We start from the raw sequence: 12,582 nt of genomic DNA, 5'->3' as shown, positions 1-12,582 counted from the left end.
TATCATTGTCATCAGACAGGTCATTAGACATAATATGGCCCAAGTATGTAATTTCACTGCACACACTGAGTGCAGTGCCAGACAGATAGAAGTCAGGGAAGGTTGACTGTCTGTCTCCTCTGCTTCTGACAATCATGATCTTACTCTTTTTTGCGTTGTATTTTATGTCAAAATCATCACCATACTGTGTGCATACTCTCAGAAGCTGTTGTAGACCAGCACTATATGGGCTAAAGATGACCAGATCATCTGCGTACATAAGGTGGTTAATGAGTGAGTCCCCAATCCTACAGCCTGTACCAGATGCATTTAAAATCAAAGACAAGTCATTCATATACATATTAAAAAGAAAAGGAGACAAAATTCCGCCCTGGCGAACACCATTGGTAACATGGAAGGGATCAGATGTTACACTCCCCCATCTCACCCTCATTGCCTGATGCGAGTACCAATAGACCAAGATTCTAATTAAAAAACCAGGGACCCCACTTTTAGACAATTTTAAAAACAATTTCCCATGATTAACACGATCAAAAGCTTTAGAAGCATCAATAAAACACATGAACATTGTGGAATTTTGCCTATTATATTTATCTAAAATTTCCTTTAGTGCAAAAATACATAAATCAGTACCATGCTTTCTTTTAAAACCAAATTGGTGGTCAGTAGACAGGACATACCTCTCAAGTCTACTCAGTATTAATCAACTACGTGACATTTTTTGAAGCCTGGCTGAAAACGCTCTTTCAAATTATTCTTACAACCATGACGCTCATGCTGCTGCTTATGTTGGGCGAGTTGCTCTGATCATAAACTCTGACTGGAATCTAAATGAATCTACACCTCTCCCCTTGTCAGTTAAGATGTTTTTTATGTAGTTGTAATGCCCTCTCGGATGAAATGATAGATCTACATTTTATGTGCATTTTTCTGACTGACAATACAGTAGTATTAACTGTTGAGGATATTCTGAATGAACCCATTAGACCCTTTATGTAGGCCTTCATCTCACTTATTGATGCATTTGATTTGAAGCCGATGTGGCCGCGTCAGTCTTAGATTTATCTGTATTCACGTCCGTTTCTAATCATCTCTCCCTCACCCAAGAAATTAGCTGTATCCTCTGTTGTTTATTGCTGTCATGTTAACGCCTCCACCGTCACCTCTGCTTGGTCTCGTAATCATTTTAACATTCTTTCTACGACCCTTTGTCCTTCCTTACTTCATTTGAAAAGATTCAGACTTTTCCCTGTAGCTAAATCTGTGTCAGACACAGATGGCATTGTGTGAACACACAATCGCTCAAGTTTTTCTTTTGGCGATGATCTTCTTTCAACTTTGAGGTCAACACTATCATTATAGCCTGCCTCGTTCTGTAAAAATATATGTCTTGTGGGCAGATTTAATCAACATTTTCACCATTGGAATCCCAGTGAAGAAGAGGAGTATTTTTTCACATTTATAGACTCACATGATAGACTACTGGCTGTTTCCTAGCAACTTGCCTGTTTCTGCAGCATTGTTTTAATTTAAAGAGTGTCTCTTGGGGAAGATGGTCATAATTTAATGTGTTGACTACCCGAGCAATTTCCAACAGGAGACTCCCTAAACCCCAACACAAATTACTGGTCATTTTCTTTGTATCAAGGGGATCATCATCAATTTGCATTACAATGAAATATGTCAGTCAAACGTTACAGACACCCCTTACCTTTTAAATGAAAAGGCTTTTTCAAAGGTTCTCTGTTTGCTTGGTAATTTGCCACCTCCATTTTAAATTAATTTAATTAAATACACTATTAAAAAAAAAAAAAAGTTTAATTAAAATGATACTCTTTGCTTAAAGCAGCTCTAATGATTGTCCCTGAACTTCATTTCGAGCCAAGGCATGTAGTTTTTTTTTTAGCTGTTAAATAGTGAATCATTTAGTAGCTAAAGAAGAAGCTATCTCCGTCTGGAGTTGGTGGAAACCAAAAGAACGGCTAAAAGGATGGTGAATATTGAATGTACAGCCGCCAGGAGCCCTGAAACCAGACTCCAAATAATGGACGGATTGAAAAAAGATGTTACTGTCTTGTGTCTTGGTTTATTTTTCTAGTTTTAGAGATGTAACTGCAATTCTGTATCTTGTTTTAAATAGCCTAAATGTTCTTTCTTGTGCTTTCTGTTGGTATAATAACTCCATTAGGTAAAATAAGGCAAGTGCACGTTTACACATGTTTTTTGTGTCTGCATCTGGAAGTCTTGAGCAGTGGTCAAATGGATTTTATTTGCAAGTGAAAAAAAAGATTTTGCAAAGTGAACTGACGCATTTGGTAAACATTCACCAACAACACAATTATGATAAGCCTGAGTTCTAAAAGTAGTTGTATTAAAGGAACATCAGTATCCTCTAAGGAGACTGGAATGAAAGTGCTCTGTTGCTGTTTTAGATGGGGAGAAAGCCTTTATAGAAGGACCATGAGTGCTTGCTGGTAGAGAGGCTTTCACTGAGAACACAATGTGTGCAAGTGTGTGTTGGTGTTTTTTTTTATATATGTATGGTTGAGTTTGAATGCAGAGTTGAAAGTTATACATAATGCATGATGGTACACAGGGCGGCACTCACCCGGGGTATCATGAAATTACCTGCACTCGCACACTGGGCCCCCTGCTCTTATCAGAGCACGGCAATGATTTCAAGGTGAAGTGGGTCAGTGGTGTACACGATAATATATTTAGGCAGACCACTGTTGTGAACCATCTGTAGGTCTCTCTCGGAGCCCTGCGATTCAGTTGAGCAGCTGGAGAGCTACAGATGGCTGAGGAGGAACTGGAGGAAAAGAGCGAGTGGGGTCATGGCGCTGAAAGTGGACTAGCTCCTCCTAATATCTCTTGATGTTGTTGAAGCACACACCGATTGTTGGTACACCTTCAGAGCTCCTGTGTCCACTTTACCACATTGTTACTATAGATGAGACAGAGCTGGATATTCCTTTTTTGTATAAGAAAACCCTTTTGTGTATATACACTCCTTTTTAAAGGTGGATTCTGCAATTCTGGAGAACTTGTGATGTTAAAATCACTTTTTGTCAAAATCAGTGAATATCTCCTCATGATCAACTACTACCTCTCTATACTTTGTGTACTACTAAAAAAATGGTGGTAAAACACAGCCTAGCTCTATTAACTGGTAAGTACACAAAGGGGGCCCACCTTGGCTTGCCTAGGCTGTGTATTAACACTGTTTGGATTTTTTAATGTGCACCCACAGAGACGGGTAGCGGATTTTGAAGAGATATTCACTGATTTGGACATAGTGTTTTGACAACAAGCATTCTCCAGAATCGCTGAATCCCCCTTTAATAAATACATTCTAAACCACACTTGAGTTATTGCTGTGGACCTTGATTTCACGTAGCTTGGTATAAATCTGATAATGCTGTTCATGGGGTATGAGTCAGTGTGAAGAGCTGTGTAAGAAACAGTGTGATAGGAGCAGCTCAGCAGGGTTAGCGTTAATGCTCCAGATGGCTCTCTAACATAGCCAGACAGTGCATCTCATCTCCGCTTTAGCATCGCGGACTGTCTCACGCCTCGTTCTGTTGAAATAACACATTAAGTCTGATTAGAAGTGTCCTGAAATATGTTCCTCTTCATTGCTCCAGTGTGCAATGATAAGCTAATTAATGCATGTGAAGTGAAGCATTTCTTTTATTTTGTACTTTTTTTTGTCCCCACTTTTGTTCATGTGTTTTCACATAAAAACAATTGGGTGCACTGAAGAGAGACCCAGACACCACATGCAAATCATTGGCACTTTCCATGTTTGACGTCATCAGCATTTTCCCATGCCTGCCAATACCCATTCATGCACATAAAGGAGTGACTCAGCTTAAGAATCCGCATATTATTTCTGCAGTCAATGCCAGTCAGATCAATAGTGCAAGAGCTGATACTTTGAGATGATGTAACAGGCATAAAGCAAAGAGCCCCGTCATACAATTGGGATTGTGTAAGAAATAAGTGAGTCTCTTTCAGAATCCTGATCAGAATTAGAAATATTTTGTTGATCCCCAATGGGGGGAATTTCTGGTTTTGATGTGTTTTTATTTACGATATATTACTGATTAAGCTGTCCAACAAATTGTATGTGCTCCACAATTGACATTTGCTTGCTATAGTAGGGTTTTGCTTACCTCTACCAAAGCCAATTTGAAAGTATTCCAGAAAATGGCAGTACATTACGAGTCCGGTTCAAATTAAAATCGATTACTACTTAGTCACATTTAACTCTTATACCCGTTTCACTTTTTTTATAGTGTATATCGTGTACACCCAGGCTTGCAGTCATACATAGTTATTTGTGATATCCCACAAAAACAGAGGGTGAGCAGAAACGAGACTATTCCCTTGGCATTTTGTATGAAAAATCAGTTATTCCCTTTAGTGAATAAGTGATCACACTGCAGATTGTTAAATCAACTTGTAATAGGCCAGCTGGCAGGGAAAGCTTTATACTTTTTTCTAGTCGACTCTTTTATCTACTCTAAGTCAAAGACATCACAGTTAACAGAAATGCTCTCTGAACTGGATTATTCCTTACTATGGCCTCATGACATGCAAATTATTAGTTTTATTATTATTATTATTATTACTTGTATGTTTGTATCAACCAAACATACACATTGAACAATAGGTTCTTAACCCAGTGATCATGTTGTATATGTGAACAGCATTTCCTTTTAAAATCATTTGAAGTGAGTTCTTATCCTCTTTACCTCAGAAAGTTAGACGGTTGCATGCATAACCAATAACCAACTGTCTTCACTGTTGTTGGTGTATTTTCAGTTTTTCTACCTTTCAACTGTCAAATGTGTAATACTGGATATATTTCATGCAATGCTCCATTAAATGTGACACTTCCTTTTTTTTCTATTTGTTTAGCCATATTCACATAGACAGTGACATGGCTTTCCTCTTTTCAAAGGAATGGTTTTCTTTTTTTTTAGTTATAGTGACAAACTGCCTGGGGCACTGCTCCATGGTTTGTGGCTCTGAAGTGAATTGCAGACCCCTTAATAACACAGACGTACAACAAGTGCAATTATAAACACTGTTTAGCCTCATCACGTTTTATTGCACTGTTATTGTGCTGTTTTTCTGGTCGATAGTACACCCACTAGAAAAGTTGTTATTTTATTTCTCTAAAGATAGACATCCTGGTTCCTCAGGCTACAGATATATGATTTACTTTTTGTGTTTTTTCCTTTCTACACATCTCCTTCACCTGTGCCCATTTATTCTTCTATTAACTTTCTTCTCAACACTTTGTAGAAGACATTTTTCTTCATACCCTCTATAATGCTTCTCTCCTTCCTCAAAGGATTTCTAGATAAGTTCATCAAACATGTAGATGCAAAAAAAAAACATTGTTGCGGAGGATGTTTTAGGATTTTGCAAACTTTTTTCACTCAAAAAGTGGCTATTCCATAGATGAATCAAAAATGTTCTCTGTATGTAGAAATGACTGGTATCTAGAGGTGGGCATAGATTAATTTTTTTAATCTAGATTAATCTAGATTAATTTTGGAATTAATCTAGATTAATCTAGATTAAAATGGCTCATTTTAATTCATTCATAATATGTGTGTGCTCCTAAATAATGACTCAAAGTAAGTCTTTGAGAACGTGTTTCTCAAGCCAGGTGGCGCATCAGACCAGGGGCTCATCTGCTTGAGGAAGCTGTTCTACTATGATAATTGGTGATGAAAATAAATAATGTTCAACAAGATGTTACTTAGTAACGCGTTACCGGCATCGGACCTCTTTTTTCAGTAACGAGTAATCTAACGCGTTACTATCTCCAAACCAGTAATCAGATTAAAGTTACTCATCAAAGTCACTGTGCGTTACTTTTTCTGTAATTTTCCTTAGTGAAACATTTTACATAACTGCACAAATGACTGCGATTGCGATTTTATGTAAATAAATGTGCACGCATGTGTCTCTAAACGCTCCAACTGCTCCAACCGCTCCTCTCGTCTTTTTGGTAGCGCCCCTCTCTGACATGCAGCGTGTGTGTGTGCGCCTGTGTCTGTGTCTGTGTGTGTGTGTGTGCAGCAGCATTACGGCCGAACTGTGGCGCAAAACAAAGTTTTCCCCCCGATGAAATATAGCGTCTGCTAAGGGGATATTTAGGATTCGGGTACGGTGACGTTGAAGAGATAGAAGTGTTTAAAACTTGGAAACTTATAGTCACGTGGCGACCGGTGGCCACACACACCCACCCTGCGTTCCAATACCCGATTGTGTCGTGGGCAAGTGATGGAGAGAGAGAGCGGCGGGTGTGTGAGAGAATAAAGGCTCCTCAAGTGTCAACAACGGCCCCCGGCTATTATTATCTCCCCTGAGCCGAACAGGAGGTGGAATAAGAGATTAACGGCGATATTTTTTTTATCGCCGATAAGAGTCTTGCGTTAACGCAGCACGTTAACGCCGATAACGGCCCACCACTACTGGTATCACAATGTAAAGCAAAAATGCCAAGGTTTCACATTGCTAGGAAACGGCACTTGTTGGGAAAAATACCCAAAAATATGTCATATCTGTAATCTGGTACACACAACAGCAAGATAAAAGAGGATGTTCTTGTGTTCTCTCTGTCCCTTTTCAGACCAATGCACTGTGACAAGATCCTATCTGTTCCTCCACAAGTTCTGGTTTTTCAGCACCATCTACTACTTCGGTAACTGGGCCTTTATTGCGGTAAGTTCAAGGATGGAATCAAATATCATTTTAAAAAAGTGGAGTCAAATTTACAGTAGAATGTTATTCGTAAGATTTGGGGAGGGGGAAAAAAAGCTCAGATTGTACTCATTCACCCAAAAATGTGTTATTTAGTATCTTATGAACAATAAAACATCCAGAGCAAAAACATCCATAACACATTGAATTAAGTTCAAATGCAGTTCAAGAGTCTTTTCCTCCGGGACGAGTGTGAGAGCATAAACACATTTAATTTCTTCTCAGAGAAAGGTTACAGGAAAATGATTTTTGCAAGAATTACACACAGCTAATCCCCTCAGCAAAATACTTCATGGCCTCTTTCCCGGTGCTGCTGTTGCACTCTATCGATCAAATGACCCCCATGAAATATTTCCTAATGTGCGTTTTGCTTATTCTTGCTTTTTTTTGAAGGCTTTCCTGGTTGGCCTGGTGGTGTCCTGCTGCAGAGGGAAGAAGTCTGTGATTGAAGGAGAGGTGGAGGCTGACGACTCGGACATAAGTGATGACGAATATGTGCACTGAAAAAATATAAAAATCTCCATCTGCTCTTACACGATTTGTAGATATTCCAACTATAACTTAAAGGGACTAGAAAGTACAGTTTCATCAACAAATAAGTGGATGTCGGTAATTTGTTATACTTTAATTTATTGTTATTGCGGTGGTCTCTTGTGGATTCCAGCCTTGTTTTGAGTTGACACATCTTTCTCCTTAATGAGACTGCTCAGACCGATTGTTGTGTCTTTCGCCGTCAATATTATTGATGACTTTGGGTTTCTGGGAGCGTCCTACAACTCAATCCTACCTTGAGAATTCACTCATCAACAGTTTGAAACTTCCACAAGTGTGGTAATTTTTCTACTGTAGGAGACACAGGTGTTGCTGCAGCAGAGACACATGCTGCTTCAAAACTTTTATGTACAAGATTTTTTTTTCAGGGACACTTGGACACAAACTTGCTTTCTACATTATATAAGCACTTTCTAAACCCTTCAAGTAGTAACTTTGTGTCTAACGTTGGCTTTCATATTCCTTTTTAAAAGAACCTGCTATGAACACAGTTGAGCCTTCACCAATTGCTCTGCTTGCTTGTTTTTCTGAAAGGTTTATTGCTAAAACATTATGGTTACTAAGTGTTGACAGCAGTTACATTTTCAAAGTTTATTTGTTTTTGTCTGAGGTTAAATTTAGTGGTAGAGGGTTTGCTGTTTTTTTCCCTACATTTAAGTGTTTTTTCAGCCTCAGACTTTTATTTAAGTAATCGTTACTGTACTCGTGTACCTGCACTGTTTGTGAAATATAAAGGACCAACTGCGGCTGTTGTGTTTTTTTTTTTAGAATTGTTTTAACACTTTTTTTCTTTTTTTGGTCCGTGTGTTTAAGAATATGAGAAAAACAGAATCAATCAAAGATATAGATGTCATTTTATTTTAGATGAGGGAGTACTCGTTTTGCCAGTGCTCTACAGTTTATCAACATCAGGCATGTGACAGAACTATAAACAACTTTTTTGTGTGTATTTAGCGTGTCAATAATTTAATTAACAAACTGACAAATAATATAAATATGAATGATAACATTTTAAATTGGGAACCAATTGTATGTGCCTCGTGAATGTATAGCACCATGATGGGCACAATCTGCTGTATATGCTCCACCAAATGACACCTAACAGAAATGTGTTCTAGTGTGTGTGTTTTTTAAGATATTAGTATGTTTACCTTCATTGAGAAGGTGACTGTTTGAAAAGAATGATGGGATGGAAGCTGCGTCAATATTGAATGATACCTGTATTTAAATAAATAAACCCATTTTAAACATGCAACATTTTGGAACAGAAAATAAAAATGTTCTCCCGCTTCCAACTATTTTTGTCACTTCATTTCTTGTAATGTAATGTAATACATATTTTACCGATTGTTAGTGAGTACTGCATGCTACCTATCAGCCATTTACTTTGTTCGAAGCGTCAGGGTGAGTTAAGAAAATATTAATATATCCGTAACAGCTATTGTTTGAGTTTTAGTTTTTCTTTTTTACTTAAAAAAATTAAAACCAATACATTTTCTTGCAACGTAGTATGCGAAGCACCTTTCAGGCAGCAGGGCCAGATTGAGTCAAAATTGTCAATTTTTTATTACCAGTCCATCCCTGCTGTCAAATATTCCCCCAAACGTCTGATCTTCTCTGATATAGCTGTCTATAAAAACATATTGCCTGTGTGGTTATTGGGTATTTTCTTATGAAACATCTCTCTCTAATATAAAGTTTGTGACAAAGACAAACATTAAAAAAATAGTCTCCAAAGGCTGTGTACAGCATTTATCTTAATTAATCCCTGACCCTGTTGAGCGCTTTGACATACTTAAATCAAGGTCAGATTTAAACTGTGAGGAGCTGCAGAGTGCATGACCACAACCTGTAATTCTGTGAGTGAGAGTGTGTGCTTCTGTTTCCGCTCATAAACAAGTTTTATTGCAAACAAGGACATCCAATGAAACCGACATTTAAATGCATCCGCCCTTGGATTAGCATATAACTTGTCATAGTTGTCTGGGATGGATTTGCATGAATTTTGGAGTGCGAGTCAAATTAGAGTTTATGCCAATCATACCTTTTCATAACTATTGTGCAAGCCCGCTTTAAGTCGAGCCAGTATGTGATATATGCCTCCCCTACAGTTACTAATAAAACAAAGAAGACTTTAGCCAACAACATGGAGCCCCGGAACAGAATTCTAGCAGAGGATTGTGTGATCAACATGTCAGATCAGAGGGCTTTTGCTGGGGCTTCATTATATCCCAATCATGTTGTGTCTGACCATCTTGGTAATTATTTTACGAATATCTTATATTCACAACAAGATAGACAACCAGAAACTAGATATGAAAGTAGCCTACTGTTTCTTCCTAAAGCAAACCTTTGCTTTCAAAGTAGGCAGATATGATTGTGTGGAGTGCAGTGGATATATTACAGAGAGGAATTATAGAACAGCGGAGCCATTGTCTGGGACTTCTATTGCAACCAGCTTAACTGCCCCACAGGAACAAAGGCCATGATGCATTTGCACAGCATGTGTTTCAAAATTATTTTCTTGTCTCCTGGAAACTACTTATTTTCTGACACATATTATTGCAGCCTAAGCCAACTAACTCCCGGTAGTTTGTCGCCAAGGTAACTATCAACATGTGGTATTGATAATATAGAATTACACCAACTGTTTATAATTGGGCAATTCTTCAACTATAGGTCCACTTTGGTGTTGAAAGTTTTAGAAATCTAACACATTATTTTGAGAAATGTATTTTTAGGATTTCAGCCCTGTGAGGGCACGGAATCTTTCGCCTCCGTGAGAATGGCGACTGATTCACTCACTACAATCAGGTGTATGTGGCAATGATTGGCTAATTGAGCCCAGGTGTGAAGAGGTTGTATATGCCCTGAGACCCCAGTGCTCTGTGCTGCGCATTGTCTCGCCCTCTGGGATAGTGAGAGGTTCTCTCGTAGTGCTCTGTGTTTGAGTTCCCAAGATAACTGTGGAGTTACTTGTGCACAATCATGATTTTTCTTAATCAGTATAGTTTAATTGCAACAATAGCTGAACAAATGTATAAATCATTAAACAAAAAAATGCTATGTTGTTGGTATTTTTGATTATGACTGTGGTGGTAATTCCTGTGTGGTGGAAATGATAGAATGTGTTGGAAATGACGTGACAAACGGTAATGTTGAATAATGTGTATATGAATTAGCTAATAAAATGTTTGTTTTTTTGCCCTGTATGCTTGTATGAACACCAGTTTGAATGTCATTATTTTTGTAGGTAGGCTACTAAAGTTATCACAGTTAATGGGGGTAAAAATGTGTGTCCTAAAAACATGGCTATTAGGCCTAGGCCACATGCTTTGCCGAACTTTAAACCACTTTTCCTCTTTCACTACACCCTCAAAACATTTGCCTGGATGTGTCTTCTGATATGTGTGGGTGCCTGTGGGCTTTGACTTCAATGACAGGCCATTGATGGACCAACACTGCGCTTTACCCCCCAGTCATATCTCCGGGGAGGAAAGTTGACGTGGGATCAATGTGGTTATGTTGCTGCAGTGTTTGCCTCTCTCTCGGCTCTTAGGGGCCTGTGGGACTTTGCCACTCACTCCCAAGTGAAGACATGTCCAGCAGGCTTGTCAACACGTGCCAGCTCCATTTACCAGCGATTAAATAGCCTAACACAGCTGCAGATACAAACAGGACATTTTGTCAACCTTAAAACTGACACAACTGCAGCATTATTAAATTTTTTTTAAATAATCACAAGTAACGTTAATGTAAAGTACAGTATACTATTTACACACTTTTTACTGTTTGGCTGTTAAAAGTGTTGGCAATGACAGAATATGATTGGATGTCATTGATTCAGTATATATTTAGTCTGGAGACTTATTTGCAGGTTGTCATAATAAACCTGGAAATGTGTTTGGCCTTAATACATCGTCGGCTTGAACTACCTCATAGTTAAAAGGGAAAACCCATGAGCTCAGCAGCATGTAGACAACTGTAGAAGTTAGCTCACAACTATGGCGACTGATTCACTCACTACAATCAGGTGTGTGTGGCAATGATTGGCTAATTGAGCCCAGGTGTGAAGAGGTTGTATATGCCCTGAGACCCCAGTGCTCTGTGCTGCTCATTGTCTTGCCCTATGGGATAGTGAGAGGTTCTCGCGTAGTGCTCGCTGTGTTTAGAGTTCCCAAGATAACTGTGGAGTTACTTGTGTATGCTTTCAATTGCTTGGCATTGTTGGTTTAATTTGTGATTTAGTGTTTCATCTTAAAGGTAGCCTGTGTGGCCCTTTAAAGCTCTATGTGTTTTTGTTTTCTCCCCTTCCCCTTCTTCGCTATATCGATTCAGTGGTTATCCCTCCGAGGATAACTTTAAGTCACCCCTGGGTCCGCACCTGGGTCCCAAACCTCCCCCCCCCCCCCCCCCCCCCCCCCAGTCATTACAACAACTACTTTAAACCTTTGGGGATTGCTTAAAACAAAAGGAAATGGAAATAAAAATGAAAGCCCTGTCACAAATAACATTTTAGAAAAGCACAAATTTAAAATAAGCCCAGAGAGCAGACAGTTTATTTGCATGGTAAAGTTTGTCATGTGCACTTTCTTCTGAGTCACTGTGAAACTCATCTTGACAGTGACCTTGTTCACACAGTAGAGCTGATGAAGAACTCTGATCTCTTGAACACATTAAAACATCAGGTCATATGAGCACATCAATTATCTCCGGAGGCACTGGAACTTGTCCGTGTTCATTTTTCTCCAAATGATATTCAGTCCCTGGAAGAAGAAGTCTGCCAGCCATGAATTCATTGAGCAAATGCTTACAGCTTTTGGAGAGGAATCAGGTTTCAATAGCTGCACGACTGGTAAACAAAAAATAAATGCACTCAACAGCTTATGCTGCGCGCTAGGTTATTTGAAGATGCCCTAGGTTATTTCAAGCGTGACTTGCTCGGCTTGGATCTGGGAGCAAAATATATTCTATACTTGAACCATGAAAATGCTTTTCAAATACAAAAAGTATCAGTCATTCATTGGTGTAGAAAGAGGACATTTTATTCAATAGTTTCTATGATGCTATGATTGATGAAGTGTCCTTCAACAATCAACACTAAGAAACACATTCTAGCTGCTAATAGCTGCCATTATGATCTCCTAACACAGAGGGCCCTTTCATCCTCAGTAGTGTTTGTAGATTCAAAATATATATTAGTTTTTGCCATCCCATAAAGATATTGCACCTGCCTTTTAATAG

At 38.7% G+C, this 12,582-nt stretch overlaps 1 protein-coding gene across 2 annotated transcripts in view; it reads left to right on the top strand.

Moving 5' to 3' along the window:
• The window catches only part of lmbrd1 (LMBR1 domain containing 1), a 68,422-nt gene extending 59,803 nt beyond the window's left edge, over positions 1-8,619 (top strand). For both annotated transcript variants that reach the window (XM_080037412.1, XM_080037411.1), the window contains 2 exons: positions 6,656-6,747; positions 7,180-8,619. In XM_080037412.1, the coding sequence (XP_079893538.1) occupies positions 6,656-6,747; positions 7,180-7,290 (203 nt within the window). In that variant the 3' untranslated portion in view covers positions 7,291-8,619. The remainder of the gene's footprint in view (positions 1-6,655; positions 6,748-7,179) is intronic.
• Positions 8,620-12,582: the final 3,963 nt, after the last annotated feature.

The sequence above is a fragment of the Ammodytes marinus genome (assembly GCF_949987685.1).
Source record: "Ammodytes marinus genome assembly, chromosome: 11".
NCBI classification, from domain to species: domain Eukaryota; kingdom Metazoa; phylum Chordata; class Actinopteri; order Uranoscopiformes; family Ammodytidae; genus Ammodytes; species Ammodytes marinus.
The sequence above is the reverse complement of the archived record's forward strand: the minus strand, read 5'-3'. Positions and strand labels throughout refer to the sequence as shown.